The sequence below is a fragment of the Tachypleus tridentatus genome, chromosome 3 (genome assembly GCF_004210375.1).
Source record: "Tachypleus tridentatus isolate NWPU-2018 chromosome 3, ASM421037v1, whole genome shotgun sequence".
In the NCBI taxonomy this organism is placed as follows: Eukaryota; Metazoa; Arthropoda; class Merostomata; order Xiphosura; family Limulidae; genus Tachypleus; species Tachypleus tridentatus.
This window is the reverse complement of record NC_134827.1, coordinates 111,084,763-111,103,307: the sequence shown is the minus strand read 5'-3', so window position 1 is coordinate 111,103,307 and position 18,545 is coordinate 111,084,763. Positions and strand designations below refer to the sequence as shown.

At 35.8% G+C, this 18,545-nt stretch overlaps 1 protein-coding gene across 1 annotated transcript in view; it reads right to left on the bottom strand.

Annotated features, from left to right (window-relative positions):
- Positions 1–18,545, bottom strand: part of LOC143247755 (nose resistant to fluoxetine protein 6-like) — a 41,144-nt gene that overhangs the window by 14,651 nt on the left and 7,948 nt on the right. The window contains exons 3-6 of the mRNA XM_076496189.1: positions 16,907–17,021; positions 10,451–10,538; positions 2,353–2,459; positions 936–1,106 (exon numbers count right to left, since the gene is read on the bottom strand). Coding sequence (XP_076352304.1) covers positions 936–1,106; positions 2,353–2,459; positions 10,451–10,538; positions 16,907–17,021 — 481 coding nt within the window. The remainder of the gene's footprint in view (positions 1–935; positions 1,107–2,352; positions 2,460–10,450; positions 10,539–16,906; positions 17,022–18,545) is intronic.

Here is an 18,545-nt window from a genome sequence, read left to right as displayed (position 1 = left end):
ATCTATAATACTGCTTCTCAATCACAGGTTGCGCTCAGAATGCTTGTCTTCGAGAAGAATCGGTTCCAAGTGTTACTAAATGGTATTCAGTATTCCGTTTCTAGCAAAGAAAATAAATATCTGTGTGAAGACCGAACACAGCGCACGCACTTTTTACTATCCAGATCACTAAAAACTACCACAGAGTAGTAACCTTCAAGATATAGAATGTTGGCGTTAACCAAAGGTTAAATCGTCCAGTTTGATTGTTTTAGAGAAAAGCCACACTGCGTTAACTGTTGCGCCCCTTTGATTGTTTTAGAGCAAAGCTACACTGGGCTAATTGCCCAGTGCCCGTTTGATTGTTTCAGAGCAATGCCACTTGCACTAACTATTGTGTCCATTTGATTGTTTTAGAGCAAAACCACAATGGGTTCACTGCTGTGTCCGTTTCATTGTTTTAGAGTAAAACAACAATGGGTTCACTGCTGTGTCCGTTTCATTGTTTTAAAGGAAAACAACAATGGGTTCACTGCTGTGTACGTTTCATTGTTTTAGAGTAAAACAACAATGGGTTCACTGCTGTGTCCGTTTCATTGTTTTAGAGGAAAACCACAATGGGTTCACTGCTGTGTACGTTTCATTGTTTTAGAGTAAAACAACAATGGGTTCACTGCTGTGTCCGTTTCATTGTTTTAAAGGAAAACAACAATGGGTTCACTGCTGTGTCCGTTTCATTGTTTAAGAGTAAAACAACAATGGGTTCACTGCTGTGTACGTTTCATTGTGTCCACCGCTGGGAATGACGCCCCAGATTTTACTTCTATAAGTCTGTAAACTTACAGCTCTTTCACCAGTGAGAAGGGCGGGGCAAATTTTATAGTTAAAGCTTTCTTGAAACTATAAACTACTGTTAATAAAAACAGAGGTTTAACATGTTAATGATTCATACTTACTCATCATTCCGTAATGGTACTCGTTAACTGTATGAGCCATGATGATCCAAATAATGGTAAGAAAGCGAATTCCATGAATAGATTTGATTGTCTGTTCTGATGATTTGGTGGAAAATAATTTTAAAAAGTTGGAGCGTAGCGAAAAACAACCGAAGAATTCTTCCATCTTGCCTGATAGACAGATAAGAACACGAAATAAATATACGATCTTTAAAAATGAAATTACAAAAACTACAGGAATTTTCACTTTTATGTTTTTACCACTTCTACGCCCCCTGTTGATGATCCTTTACCAAATGTAGCATGAACGTTCGTTGGATCCATGCGAAGATACATGCAACTTTGCGGTTCCACATTTTGTGTATTACGGTTTTTGTGAGTGTATTTTTACAATTACATATAAGGGAAACAGCTTTCCGCGTCATAAAACAAAAAGTTAAAAAACAGTCTTCACACAACGGCTCGACATGATCAAGAAGTTTAGGCGCTCGACTCGTGATCTGAGGGTCGCAGGTTTGAATCTCCGTCACACCAAATATGTTAGCCCTTTCAGACGTGGGGGCGTTATAAAGTTACGGTCAATCCCACTATTCGTTGGTAAAAGGTTTGGTTTAGTTTGTTTTCAATTTCGCGCAACGTTACACGAGGGCTATCTGCGCTAGCCGTCCCTAATTTTGCACTGTAAGATTAGAGGGAAGGCAGCTAGTCATCACCACCCTCCGTCAACTCTAGGGCTACTCTTTTACCAACGAATAGTGGGATTGACTGCACATTATAACGCCCCCACGGCTGAAAGGGCGAGCATGTTTGGTGCGACGAGGATTCGAATCCGCGACCCTTGAATTACGAACCGAACGCCTTAACCCACCTGGCCATGCAAGGCTTTTTTTTTATAGCAAACCCACACCATGGTATTTGCTATGTCTATCGAAGGGAATCGAATCCTATAATTTTAGGGTTTTAAGTTCATGTGTTTGTGGTTTCTTATAGCAAAGTCACATCGGGCTATCTGCTGAGTCCACCGAGAGGAATCGAACCTCTGATTTTAGCGTGTAAGTTCGTAGACTTACTGCTATCCCAATGGAGGGTACACGTCGGATGACGAAACGAATATTCCTGGGATGTTAAGAGTTCTCATAAAAACGGGTATGGTGAAGTATACAAAACACAAATCTGTCAATAAGTTCACAAACTTACATCTGTTTCGTCAAGGAATTACATCTGTGATGGATTAAGGTGATTTATTTTTATTCACTCGTTTTTGTTGCTGTTGTTTTGCGATTCGATACATCATTAATGGTGTGTTAGGATTATAGAGAAATATATCATTATATACGTTAGTACTTGAAAACGAGTATTAGAAATTAGAAGTGTTTTAAGTAACAACAACTGGAGCGAGAGTAACAGTTACAATTACCTTGTTTCTCCTCTGGAGCAGCCTGATTCTTCTTTCTGAGGACGTTTCGGTAAACATCTAGTGCACTTCCTGTCACAACTAGGAACAAAATCGCAGATAGGATACATCTGAAATAGGAAGAAAAAAGTACATGTTCTACAAAACCGAAAAGAAAGAAATATCGATCACGCGAGTGTTTACGCAGTAAGATTTTTTTTGCTAAAAATATGCAGAGTACCGATTCTGGCTTAGGTTGGTGTACATTCTTTTAAAACCAATCAGTCTGTGTTGTGACCATTATTGCTTGCTTGACGAACCCATTAATCGTCTAATATTTAGATAGACGTTCTTTAAGCCTACTTTGTTTCACCGCTGTGTTGCTACGATGTACTAAGTAGTGACTGTTTATTGGTTGTTTTTTTAATTTCGCGGAAAGCTACACGAGGACTATCTGCGCTGACCGTCCCTAATTTAGTAGCGTAAGGCTAGAGGGAAGGCAGCTGGTAATCACCACCCACAGCAAACTCTTGGGCTACTCTTTTACCAACGAATCGTGGGATTGACCGTTGCATTATCACGCCTCCACGGCTGATAGGGCGAGCATGTTTGGTGCGACGGGGATTCAAACCCGCGACACTAGGAATACGAGTGGAACGCCTTAACCCACTTGGCCATGCCGGACCTCTAAGTAGTGACAAACTACAAATAATGGGAGGAGTGGTGATTGGTTGCACACTATAAGTTTGGATCTACAGTTAACATGATCAAAGTTTCACAGAATACCTCATCATTACATTACTTATTTCATCATGTAAAATGACGGTTGTTACCATAAGCTTCCGAGAGAAAAAGTAATCATCTCTTGCCTTCTTCACTTTTATTGAGCTACGTCATTATGGTTGATGTCAACATCCACAACCGCTTGTCTTCCGATTTAGTCGAGCTTTATCCTGGAGAGAATTGTTTGTTCCATTTTGCTAATTATATCTTATACATGTCTTAAACCACACCAGACACTGACATTGCTTCTCTTAATTTTATATCTCTGCTTATAATTAACATTCTTACACCCTTTTGGTAGTGTCCATCCACCTATCTATCCATGTCTGGCTTTCTGCCTAAATCTCCTACGCATGACTACCATCATCTAGAACATTCTCAGTTGTTTTTTTTGTAAAGTGGACTGGTCTTCTTTTTAACCTCACATTAAAAGCGCACTTTTAGACATTAATTCAAATCTCTTCATATTTGAAAATACGAATTATTCAGTGATAGCGCACTTTGGGACACTGATTTAAATTTCTTCACATTTGAGGATATGGAATATTTGGCTTGTACATTTTCATCTTCTATTTCTGAAAATATTCCAACTGTTTGTTACCATCCATACAAATCTCCTTAACCATTTGAGGCAATTTCCCTCGTACACCAGTCTCATGTTTTGTTTCAAGAATCTTGACGCCCCAGGGATTCTGTGGCTCTTGAGCAGCCTGGGCACCTTCATCAAACTGTCCGTACTTTTATTTTTGTACCAAAGAGACCACAGCAGCATATCTGATCCCTGATGCTATAATCACTGCCCACTTCTACTTCTCCCACTTGTTTCTTCAATGCCGCTTTTCATATGCTCTTTAATGGCACAGCGGTATGTGTGCAGACTCACACCACTAAAACCGGGTTTCGATACCTGCATTGGGCATAGCACAAATAGTCTAATGTGTTTTAATAGAGGCAGGCTTATAGGTTCGGCTTAGCCACTGGAGCTTTGATTAACACTGCCAGTTATTCTGTTATTTATTTAATTGAGGAATGAATGCAATGGGCGAGTGGAGCACACAAGCACTAACTTGAGGTTTTACAGTTAAAACAAAGAATTCGATTTTGAGGCCAAGATTCCAAAAATAAACAATTTTAATAAGTTTTCAAATATCAAAGACTTACATTCAATATTGCATACCTTCTTTATACTTACAAATCACTTCTAGTTAACCAACAAAACACTTTTTGAAGCAAGTTACCTCAGCTGCATTTTGCAGTGTTGATCAGCATCAGGAATAATAGCAACATGTTACTTGAAGAAAGTTTTGGTGAGGAACGTTTAGATGAAGAAAGTTTTCGTGAGGAACGTTTAGATGAAGAAGGTTTTGGTGAGGAACGTTTAGATGAAGAAGGTTTTGGTGAGGAACGTTTAGATGAAGAAGGTTTTGGTGAGGAACGTTTAGATGAAGAAAGTTTTGGTGAGGAACGTTTTGATGAAGAAAGTTTTGGTGAGGAACGTTTAGATGAAGAAGGTTTTGGTGAGGAACGTTTAATGAAGAAGGTTTTGGTGAGGAACGTTTAGATGAAGAAGGTTTTGGTGAGGAACGTTTAGAGGACTCATCATGACAGTGTTCATACTTGCTTAAACTCAGAAAACTGACGTGGAGTCTGGAGGACTCTCTTCTGAGTACGGGAGAGCTGATTTTCCACTCGTCACATACGTTTTTAGTCAATTGTTTGCTGGTATTCTTACGACCTTTCCAATAGTGTAAACAACTACCGTATTTTACGCCTTTTAAGACGCACTTCTTTCTTTAAAAATACCTTGACAAGTCCTCGTGCGCCTTCCAAGACAAAAGTGATGAGTTAAGGCAAGAGATTAGGTTATGATTTACTCAAAATGGCCTCTCATATTGATCGTAATTTCATTACTTACAATTTATAAGCATCTTCAATAGCATAAAATATTCAATTTAACTAATATTGTCGATATAATGTAAACAATATGACGTATTTGACTGTATTTACTCAGTAGGTTGAAAAAGTCAAGGTTGCATCAAGGTGTTGGTTGCTGAGTCAAAATAATTTTTGTGTAGAATTGTCTTTCCAAAATTAGGGGGCATCTTCCATGATGTAGCGTTTTACAACGCATAAAATACGGTAACTGTGTTTAGAATTGTCTTTCCAAAATTAGGGGGCATCTTCCATGATGTAGCGTTTTACAACGCATAAAATACGGTAACTGTGTTAAGAATTGTCTTTCTAAAATTAGGGGGCATCTTCCATGATGTAGCGTTTTACAACGCATAAAATACGGCAACTGTGTTTAGAATTGTCTTTCCAAATTAGGGGGCATCTTCCATGATGTAGCGTTTTACAACGCATAAAATACGGTAACTGCAAGTAGTTCTGGTCATTCTTTTTTCTGCGATCGTGTGCAATACCAGAAACAAAATCCAAACTTCTTATTCATTGGTTGCAGACAGAGTCGGTTAATCAGCAGCCTCTTTTCTTGTATCCATACACACATTATTGTTACCAAAAGTTCTTCAAAGGGCCAATTCGGTTCTTTTTTTGTCAGTTTTGTGTGTGACATTCATCAGTTACCCGCAGTTTTAGCCCATTTTGTAGTGTCTCCAAGCTGTTGGGGAATATTTTCAGTTCCTTCTTGCTAATTAATCTTCATAAACCTTTACTGACCTTGATAGCGTCAGTCTGTAGCAGCATAAATATAAAAGCGGAAAATATTTCAACATGTATTTTTTGCTTCAGTGCTTTATGCTTCATGTCAAACAATCAATCAAAAGTTTTTCGTATTCCAATTGAAGGTTGTTATTATTTTTTTCGCTATAATTTGGATAATTTTCGTGTTCGAAGAGAGGGCGCAACCTCTGCTGACTTGCCAGTTTTCTTATCTTGACTAGAATTAAATGATCCAGAAATAGAGGAAGACAATGATGAATCATTTGTCATCCATTGCAAATTTCAACTGACGCCCTCTGATGATGAACGAAATGCCTCCTTGGCAATGACAAAAGATAGATTTGAACTGCTATCTTTATTAGCCTGTGATTTAGAATCCACCATGAATTATGTAAGAGGAAGGTGGAAAACAAATCAGTTATTGTTGTGTTTTTTTTTCGTATGTTTTACACTTATTGGTTTCCAACACTTCTTCGTGTTTTAGAATTTGAACCGCAAGTTTTGGTGTTAATTATTGTTACTGTAAATAACACTATGTAGCAAAATTTTTACTTTTCTTGTTCCCAATTGCTTATGCCTAAAGTAAATGGAAAATACCCATGTTTCTCTTGAAACTTTGCTTTTGTGAGCTGGGTAATAAATTTTCAAATTTATTTAGGTTTATGCCTAAAGTAAATGGAAAATACCTATGTTTCTCTTGAAACTTTGCTTTTGTGAGCTGGGTAATAAATTTTCAAATTTACCTATTTCCAGAATATTCCAGGTAGATTCAGTGGTGAGTAGTTGATAGAGAGTTTTCTCGAACTTACAAGAATTTTCAAAAATAAGTATCTGTCTCTTCCCCCGGCTCGTTCGATGCACCTCAAAGAAGAATACAACACCATCAAGACCTTGCTAGAAGTCTTGAAGTATGATGAGTATGGCTGGGAGGTTATTGGAGTCTTCAAAATGGTGGCATTCCTGATGGGTCTCCCTGTTATCTTTACTTTTGGGACAAAAGGGACACCGCAGCGCACTACAACAAGAATCACTGGCCACAACGGACCGACTTTTCTGTGGGGATACACAATGATAAGTGTAAGCCACTAGTGTCCCTCCAGAAGGTGTTGTTCCTACCATTGTACATAAAATTGGCGCTTATGAAACAATTTGTCACAGCTCTTGATAAGGAGTCTGCAACCTTCAAGTACCTTCGAGACTTCTTCTCTGAGCTGTCTGAAGCAAAGGTCAAAGCTAGTGTCTTCGTTTAATCACGAATAATGAAGATCCTGGAGTGCATAGAATTCTCCAAGAAGCTCAGTAGGAAAGGAAAAAAAAGCTTGAGGCAGCTTTGTCGCAGTGGTTTGGGGCTTTTTGGGCAATCGCAAGGCCGAAAATTATATGGAACTGGTTGAGGCTCTGGTGAAGAACTAAGATAAAATGGGCTGCAGGATGTCCCTGAAAGTCCATATCCTTGACGCTAATTTTGATAAATTCAAGGAGAACACAGGAGCATACTCAAAGGTGCAAGACGAGCGCTTCCACCAAGATATACTGGATTTTGAACGCCGCTACCAAGGAGCGTATAACGAAAACATGATGGGAGACTACATTTGGGGGCTGATATGTGAAAGTGATTTACATTACAGTCGCAAATCTCGAAAAACTACTCACTTCTAAACATTTCTGTTCATTATAACTTTAGTGAAAATACATTTAAATCTTGATTCATATGTTTTTTTATTCAGACCTTACGTAAATGAAAATGTGCAAATTTGCCCGTTTTTAAATAGAAAATAGGTTAATTTCTAAATTTCATTACCTAGGTCACAAAAGCAAAGTTTGAAGGGAATAATGGCCATTTTCTGTACTTTTACAACATAAGCACTTAAGAAATAACACATACTGTCCAGGAACAAAATTTATGTTACATAGTGTAATTATACATACTATACAGGGACACAACTTGTGTTACATAGTGTTATTTTGTAAATAACGGGAGTTAAACGACTCTACCACACATACATAAATATTTTTCTAATTAACTATAAGATAATATATGTTATACTTTAATGTCATTTATTTTTAAATAAGGGCCTGGCATGGCGAAGCGCGTAAGGCGTGCGACTCGTAATCCGAGGGTCGCGAGTTCGCGCCCGCGTCGCGCTAAACATGCTCGCCCTCCCAGCCGTGGGGGTGTATAATGTGACGGTCAATCCCACTATTCGTTGGTAAAAGAGTAGCCCAAGAGTTTGCGGTGGGTGGTGATGACTAGCTGCCTTCCCTCTAGTCTTACACTGCTAAATTAGGGACGGCTAGCACAGATAGCCCTCGAGTAGCTTTGTGCGAAATTCCAAAAAACAACAACAACAACAATTTTTAAATAAATACAGGAAAATATAAGTACATTATTTATTTCCCCAAAAGAGGGCCTAAGGATGCATGGAAGGATCACATATTTTAACCAATCGCACAGCTCTACGGTCGTGTCTGGTGTTTCAGTCATTCAAAAACATACTAAAATTAGGTTACATTAACTACGTCTAACGTTGCAATATGTACTGTCGCGACGTCAATAAAACGTGCGCATACCATGAATCACGAGAAGTATGATGCGTTCTGTAGGCGACAACACAGCATGATGTATGAACTTCAAAATAAACAAATAAAATATTTGTTATCCTTAGTTTTGATTTTATTTGCCTTTTCAATGAGAACACTTTCAGGAACATTGTGGAAGTAGAGCTAATGTTATTCAGAATTATGTCTTTAATATAAACATTTCATTAATAATGTGTTTCCATAAAAGTTAAGAAATTATGTTAAGCCTAAAAAATAAAACAAGTAATCAACTTTAAAACTTTTTCCTTCTATATTTATACATATATAATGCAAAATACAAAATGAATTTTTACATTACGAAAAACAGTAATATTACATCCACGCTACATTATTATTTAAAGTTTGCTACAGCAATATTATTTCCTATAATATTTAAAGTAACTTTTAATGGCATTATTATTATTTTACATGTAGTAATATTATTTTGTATTGTTAGCTTAGCATATAGTTTAATAATTTACCTAATTAGGTATTAGGAAATATTAATGGGTTTGTGACCGAAAACATCTATATCAATATAATAGAAGTGTCTTTCGTCTGTCCACGTAACTACCTCGCAAGGTGCGGATGGTTTTTCACCAGAACTGGTATGGAGAGTTATTGGACCCAGGCAGGAAACACTTAGAAATTTCCAGTTTGGAATTTTGCGGTTTTGAATGTTCGTGTTTTTTATCACTATTCCTCTCCTCTGTTGACGAATCTTGAAGAAATTTGACCCGAAGGTTTTTTTGGGTTCATGTGGAGATAGACCCAAACTTATGTTTTCACATTATTTGTCTAGCACTTTATATGGACATTTTACGTTTTTTGTAATTACATGTAAAAGTTTCATTTGTTTTGAATCTCGCGCAAAGCTATACTAGGACTATCTGCTCTAGCCGTCCATATTTTAGCAGTGGAAGGTTAGGTCGAAGGTGGTCATCACCACCTAACGTCGACCTTTGGGCTACTCTTTTATTTATGACCGTCACATTATAACGCCCCCACAACTGAAAGGGCGAGCATGTTTGATGTGACGGGGATTCGAACCCACGACCCTCAGATTAAGAGCCGGGACCACATATAAGGGAATCAGGATTTTCTTGTTCTAAGATAACCTTTCATTAATCATGAATTTATATAGCGTACCACCAGGAGTAGGGTACTCTTGTTAATTGTTATTACATAACGTACCTCCAGGAGTAGGGTACTCTAGCTAATTGTTATTAGATAACGTACCTCCAGGAGTAGGGTACTCTAGCTAATTGTTATTACATAACGTACCTTCAGGAGTAGGGTACTCTAGCTAATTGTTATTACATAACGTACCTTCAGGAGCAGGGTACTCTAGCTAATTGTTATTACATAACGTACCTCCAGGAGTAGGGTACTCTAGCTAATTGTTATTACATAACGTACCTTCAGGAGTAGGGTACTCTAGCTAATTGTTATTACATAACGTACCTCCAGGAGTAGGGTACTCTAGCTAATTGTTATTACATAACGTACCTCCAGGAGTAGGGTACTCTAGCTAATTGTTATTACATAACGTACCTTCAGGAGCAGGGTACTCTAGCTAATTGTTATTACATAACGTACCTCAGGAGTAGGGTACTCTAGCTAATTGTTATTACATAACGTACCTCCAGGAGTAGGGTACTCTAGCTAATTGTTATTACATAACGTACCTTCAGGAGCAGGGTACTCTAGCTAATTGTTATTACATAACGTACCTCCAGGAGTAGGGTACTCTAGCTAATTGTTATTACATAACGTACCTTCAGGAGTAGGGTACTCTAGCTAATTGTTATATTATATGACAAATCAACACTTTCTATTCATTATAGTTCGTTTCGTTTTGTACAGATTTATTTTATAGAATTCTAGTTATTTTGTAATATTGCATACTTCTATAGTTACAAAGTATTTTTTAAAGTGCTAATCGATACCAATCTATTAGTAAATAATTTCAAATATTTGTATTTGTTGAACGTGTTCCCTTTAAAATCTTTGACAGTATTCAATATCATGTGGTAAAACAAAGGGAAAAATTAACAGATAATCTAAAAATACTTACATGGACACTATCTGCCGAGCTGTTAATTGAACAGAACTTTTTACCTCGCAATTTTGAACACTTCCTTTGAGCTTTAGCCAGCCACCCACTGTTCAACAGACAAAATCATATTGTTTTAGTCATAACAATTTAGTTCCATTGTTGCATGTGTTATATCAGATTCTTTTAGTCATACCAATTTAGTTCCATTGTTGCATGTATTATATCAGATTCTTTTAGTCATAACAATTTAGTTCCATTGTTGCATGTATTATATCAGATTCTTTTAGTCATAACAATTTAGTTCCATTGTTGCATGTATTATATCAGATTCCTTTAGTCATAACAATTTAGTTCCATTGTTGCATGTATTATATCAGATTCCTTTAGTCATAACAATTTAGTTCCATTGTTGCATGTATTATATCAAATTCTTTTAGTCATAACAATTTAGTTCCATTGTTGCATGTATTATATCAGATTCTTTTAGTCATAACAATTTAGTTCCATTGTTGCATGTATTATATCAGATTCTTTTAGTCATAACAATTTAGTTCCATTGTTGCATGTATTATATCAGATTCCTTTAGTCATAACAATTTAGTTCCATTGTTGCATGTATTATATCAAATTCTTTTAGTCATAACAATTTAGTTCCATTGTTGCATGTATTATATCAGATTCTTTTAGTCCTAACAATTTAGTTCCATTATTGCATGTATTATATCAGATTCTTTTAGTCATAACAATTTAGTTCCATTGTTGCATGTGTTATATCAGATTATTTTAGTCATAACAATTTAGTTCCATTGTTGTATGTATTATATCAGATTCTTTTAGTCATAACAATTTAGTTCCATTGTTGCATGTGTTATATCAGATTCTTTTAGTCATAACAATTTAGTTCCATTGTTGTATGTATTATATCAGATTCTTTTAGTCATAACAATTTAGTTCCATTGTTGCATGTATTATATCAGATTCTTTTAGTCATAACAATTTAGTTCCATTGTTGCATGTATTATATCAGATTCCTTTAGTCATAACAATTTAGTTCCATTGTTGCATGTATTATATCAGATTCCTTTAGTCATAACAATTTAGTTCATTGTTGCATGTATTATATCAAATTCTTTTAGTCATAACAATTTAGTTCCATTGTTGCATGTATTATATCAGATTCTTTTAGTCATAACAATTTAGTTCCATTATTGCATGTATTATATCAGATTCTTTTAGTCATAACAATTTAGTTCCATTGTTGCATGTGTTATATCAGATTCTTTTAGTCCTAACAATTTAGTTCCATTGTTGCATGCGTTATATCATATTATTTTAGTCATAACAATTTAGTTCCATTGTTGCATGTATTATATCAGATTCTTTTAGTCGTAACAGTTCAGTTCCCCTGTTCTATAAATTATATCGGATGCTTTATTGATAACAAACCAGTTCAACTGTTCTTTAGATTATATCGGATATTTTTTGTAACACAATATACAACAGTAAACAAAGAACACTAGCTAGCTTGTAACACAATATACAACAGTCAAGGAAAGGATCATAGCTAGCTTATAACACAACATATAGTGGTCAAGCAAAAAACACTAGGTAGCTTGTAACACAATATACAGTGGTCAAGCAAAGAACACTAGCTAGCTTGTAACACAATATCCAACAGTCAAACTAAGAATAATATCTAGCTTGTAACACAATATACAGTGGTCAAGCAAAGAACACTAGCTAGCTTGTAACACAATATCCAACGGTCAAACTAAAAACAATATCTAGCTTGTAACACAATATACAGTGGTCAAGCAAAGAACACAATATACAGTGGTCAAGCAAATGACACTATCTAGCTTGTAACACAATATACAGTGGTCAAGCAAAGAACAGTAGCTAGCTTGTAACACAATATACAGTGGTCAAGCAAAGAACAGTAACTAGCTTGTAACACAATATACAGTGGTCAAGCAAAGAACAGTAACTAGTTTGTAACACAGCATACAGTGGTAAAGCAAAGAACACTAGGTAGCTTGTAACACAATATACAACAGTCAAGGAAAGGATCATAGCTAGCTTATAACACAACATATAGTGGTCAAGCAAAAACACTAGGTAGCTTGTAACACAATATACAGTGGTCAAGCAAAGAACACTAGCTAGCTTGTAACACAATATCCAACAGTCAAACTAAGAATAATATCTAGCTTGTAACACAATATACAGTGGTCAAGCAAAGAACACTAGCTAGCTTGTAACACAATATCCAACGGTCAAACTAAAAACAATATCTAGCTTGTAACACAATATACAGTGGTCAAGCAAAGAACACAATATACAGTGGTCAAGCAAAGGACACTATCTAGCTTGTAACACAATATACAGTGGTCAAGCAAAGAACAGTAGCTAGCTTGTAACACAATATACAGTGGTCAAGCAAAGAACAGTAACTAGCTTGTAACACAATATACAGTGGTCAAGCAAAGAACAGTAACTAGCTTGTAACACAGCATACAGTGGTAAAGCAAAGAACACTAGGTAGCTTGTAACACAATATACAACAGTCAAGGAAAGGATCATAGCTAGCTTATAACACAACATATAGTGGTCAAGCAAAAAACACTAGATAGCTTGTAACACAATATACAGTGGTCAAGCAAAGAACACTAGCTAGCTTGTAACACAATATCCAACAGTCAAACTAAGAATAATATCTAGCTTGTAACACAATATACAGTGGTCAAGCAAAGAACACTAGCTAGCTTGTAACACAATATCCAACGGTCAAACTAAGAACAATATCTAGCTTGTAACACAATATACAGTGGTCAAGCAAAGAACACAATATACAGTGGTCAAGCAAAGGACACTATCTAGCTTGTAACACAATATACAGTGGTCAAGCAAAGAACAGTAGCTAGCTTGTAACACAATATACAGTGGTCAAGCAAAGAACAGTAACTAGCTTGTAACACAATATACAGTGGTCAAGCAAAGAACAGTAACTAGCTTGTAACACAGCATACAGTGGTAAAGCAAAGAACACTAGGTAGCTTGTAACACAATATACAGTGGTCGAGCAAAGAACACTAGCTATCTTGTAACACAATATACAACGGTCAAACTAAGAACAATGTCAAGCTTACAACACAATATACAATGGTAAAGCAAAGGATAGTAATTAGCTTGTAACACAATATACAACAGTCAAGCAAAGGACAGTAACTAGCTGGTAACAGAACACAAATCAGCGAAACTTCTCGCTTTTTAGCCATGGGTTGTTATAATGTGATGGTCGACATCATTATTCGTTAGAAAAATAGTAGCCTAAGTCTCTGTATTAGTTGTCCCTAATTTAGCAGTGATATAATAGAGGGAAAGGAGCTAGTCAACACGACCCACGGCCAAACTGTAGGCTACTGTTTTAATGAACAATAGGATTAATCGTCACATTATAACGCGCACACATCTGAAAGGGTTGGCATGTTTGGTGTGATGGGGATTCGAACACACAAACTACAAAGTGCGAGTCGATCGCCCTAACCACCAGGCCATGCCCGGTCCCTATGTTAGTGAGGAATCAGCAGGATTTCGAATGTAACTTATGTCAAACATGTATACCACCAGTAGAATGGATACCACCAGTAGCATGAGATACACGTTTAAGAACAGAAATACAAAATCTAAACCCTGAAACCACTGCTCTTCTCTAGGTTTATTAATATTATATATTAGCTTGAAACCACTGCTCTTCTGTAGGTTTATTAATATTTTATAGTAGCTTGACATTACCGCTCTTCCCTAGGTTTATTAATATTATATATTAGCTTGAAACCACTGCTCTTCTCTAGGTTTATTAATATTTCATTGTAGCTTGACATTACCGCTCTTCCCTAGGTTTATTAATATTATATATTAGCTTGAAACCACTGCTCTTCTCTAGGTTTATTAATATTTTATAGTAGCTTGACATTACTGCTCTTCCCTAGGTTTATTAATATTATATATTAGCTTGAAACCACTGCTCTTCTCTAGGTTTATTAATATTTTATAGTAGCTTGACATTACCGCTCTTCCCTAGGTTTATTAATATTATATATTAGCTTGAAACCACTGCTCTTCTCTAGGTTTATTAATATTTCATAGTAGCTTGACATTACCGCTCTTCCCTAGGTTTATTAATATTATATATTAGCTTGAAACCACTGCTCTTCTCTAGGTTTATTAATATTTTATAGTAGCTTGACATTACCGCTCTTCCCTAGGTTTATTAATATTATATATTAGCTTGAAACCACTGCTCTTCTCTAGGTTTATTAATATTTCATAGTAGCTTGACATTACCGCTCTTCCCTAGGTTTATTAATATTATATATTAGCTTGAAACCACTGCTCTTCTCTAGGTTTATTAATATTTTATAGTAGCTTGACATTACCGCTCTTCCCTAGGTTTATTAATATTATATATTAGCTTGAAACCACTGCTCTTCTCTAGGTTTATTAATATTTCATAGTAGCTTGACATTACCGCTCTTCCCTAGGTTTATTAATATTATATATTAGCTTGAAACCACTGCTCTTCTCTAAGTTTATTAATATTTCATAGTAGCTTGACATTACCGCTCTTCCCTAGGTTTATTAATATTATATATTAGCTTGAAACCACTGCTCTTCTCTAGGTTTATTAATATTTTATAGTAGCTTGACATTACTGCTCTTCCCTAGGTTTATTAATATTATATATTAGCTTGAAACCACTGCTCTTCTCTAGGTTTATTAATATTTCATAGTAGCTTGACATTACTGCTCTTCCCTAGGTTTATTAATATTATATATTAGCTTGAAACCACTGCTCTTCTCTAGGTTTATTAATATTTTATAGTAGCTTGACATTACTGCTCTTCCCTAGGTTTATTAATATTATATATTAGCTTGAAACCACTGCTCTTCTCTAGGTTTATTAATATTTCATAGTAGCTTGACATTACCGCTCTTCCCTAGGTTTATTAATGTTATATATTAGCTTGAAACCACTGCTCTTCTCTAGGTTTATTAATATTTCATAGTAGCTTGACATTACCGCTCTTCCCTAGGTTTATTAATATTATATATTAGCTTGAAACTACTGCTCTTCTCTAGGTTTATTAATATTTCATAGTAGCTTGACATTACCGCTCTTCCCTAGGTTTATTAATATTATATATTAGCTTGAAACCACTGCTCTTCTCTAGGTTTATTAATATTTTATAGTAGCTTGACATTACCGCTCTTCCCTAGGTTTATTAATATTATATATTAGCTTGAAACCACTGCTCTTCTCTAGGTTTATTAATATTTTATAGTAGCTTGACATTACCGCTCTTCCCTAGGTTTATTAATGTTATATATTAGCTTGAAACCACTGCTCTTCTCTAGGTTTATTAATATTTTATAGTAGCTTGACATTACCGCTCTTCCCTAGGTTTATTAATGTTATATATTAGCTTGAAACCACTGCTCTCTCTAGGTTTATTAATATTTTATAGTAGCTTGACATTACTGCTCTTCCCTAGGTTTATTAATATTATATATTAGCTTGAAACCACTGCTCTTCTCTAGGTTTATTAATATTTTATAGTAGCTTGACATTACCGCTCTTCCCTAGGTTTATTAATGTTATATATTAGCTTGAAACCACTGCTCTTCTCTAGGTTTATTAATATTTCATAGTAGCTTGACATTACCGCTCTTCCCTAGGTTTATTAATATTATATATTAGCTTGAAACCACTGCTCTTCTCTAGGTTTATTAATATTTTATAGTAGCTTGACATTACCGCTCTTCCCTAGGTTTATTAATATTATATATTAGCTTGAAGCCACTGCTCTTCTCTAGGTTTATTAATATTTCATAGTAGCTTGACATTACCGCTCTTCCCTAGGTTTATTAATATTATATATTAGCTTGAAACCACTGCTCTTCTCTAGGTTTATTAATATTTCATAGTAGCTTGACATTACCGCTCTTCCCTAGGTTTATTAATGTTATATATTAGCTTGAAACCACTGCTCTTCTCTAGGTTTATTAATATTTTATAGTAGCTTGACATTACCGCTCTTCCCTAGGTTTATTAATATTGTATATTAGCTTGAAACCACTGCTCTTCTCTAGGTTTATAAATATTTTATAGTAGCTTGACATTACCGCTCTTCCCTAGGTTTATTAATATTATATATTAGCTTGAAACCAATGCTTTTCTCTAGGTTTATTAATATTTCATAGTAGCTTGACATTACCGCTCTTCCCTAGGTTTATTAATGTTATATATTAGCTTGAAACCACTGCTCTTCTCTAGGTTTATTTATATTTCATAGTAGCTTGACATTACCGCTCTTCCCTAGGTTTATTAATATCATATATTAGCTTGAAACCACTGCTCTTTCCAAGGTTAATTAACATTCCATATTACATGTAGAGAGAAGAATCTCTTACCTTTGGTAGCAATTTTTTGAACATCGTGAATTGTGCATGTGGACGGTACACAAATCCCTATACGTAAAGCCGCAAAGTAGAAAAACTGGGCGTTCTGGGCAAGATGATGAAATACCTAAAAGTGAAATATTTTTAACAGTTATTAACATTAAAGAGATTAATTATTTTTTCACACGGTTATCAGAGGTATCGATATGATTATTTGTTTCTCACATACTATTAGATAATTTCGAACAATAAACTCTGGGTAAGATGTTGTAAGATTTAGATGTTTTTCTTATCAAAACTACAACTGTGTGAGCATTGTAGAGCCATCCTTAAGTATAAAAGAAAACAAAAACTGAAAAAAATAAACTGTTTGCACGTGTGCACTCAAGTGAAGTGCCCTCTACTTGCCTTTGACGTATTTAAGTTCTGATAGGCAAACACCAAAATTACACGCTATCTAACTGTATTTCATTGTATTACATTAAGGTTTGACATGTGCGATTCAAACAACTCGCCCTCTAGCTGTATTTTACGAAATTACATTAAGGTTTGACACACCTAAACTCAAGTAAAGCGTTCTCTATCTGTCTTTTTTCCGGTAGTACGTTATTATATGAAACATTAAAAAAAAATCCTATCTTTTTTATATCGTGGCTAAGCACCTGACACGACATTGTCTGCATTTTGGCCTCTGATTTTTTTTTTTCAGATATTTGCTGAAAACTTGTCAATCTATGGAATCTAGAAGCTTTGGATACTAGAAGTACTAGTATCAGCCGAGAAAAATCCAATTTGGGCCCGGCATGGCCAGGTGGGTTGAGGCGTGCGACTCGTAATCTGAGGATCGCGGGTTCGCATCCCCGTCGCACCAAACATGCTCACTATTTCAGCCGTGGGGTGTTATAATGTGACGGTCAATCCCAATATTCGTTGGTAAAAGAGTAGCTCAAGAGTTGGCGGTGGGTGGTGATGACTAGCTGCCTTCCCTCTAGTCTTACACTGCTAAATTAGGGACGGCTAGCGCAGATAGCCTTCGAGCAGCTTTGCGCGAAATTCCAAGAAAACAAAACAAACAAGAATCCATTTAAAAAAGGATAACAAATGTAGGTTGGATATTATTGTGTCTCAATTACATTTATTTATCGGTTCATCAGAGACGAAACTATTGTAAATTAATCCATACAGTTTCACCACGTGTTCCACTTCATTCCACTGATGAGGTTAACTATTTTTTTTTTCTCTTCAAGCATGCGCGGTTGCTTCAAACATGATAATTCAAGGCTATTTTTTAGATTGTTTGTTACACTAAGACAAAAAAAAATGGTAAAGCAACAAGTAAGACGAGTTAAAAATCCGGTTCCAGTACCTGTGGTGGGCACGACATCGATAGCTAATTGTGTAACTTTCTACTTCGCAACAATTAGTCAAGTAAAGTGGTTTTGGGAAACGCGCTGGGATGTATGCATTTGGAGAGGGTAGGGGTGGATTGGTGTTTGATTTAATCTGAAATACACAAATGTAAAGACACCAAAGCCTAACGTATTTTTGTGCGAAACCGAATAGGAGTTGGTAGGGTGTTTTACACCAGTATACCTGTTTTATTTTGTCATCAGACCATACCACCACTCTCTTCCTTACTGGTATACATTCA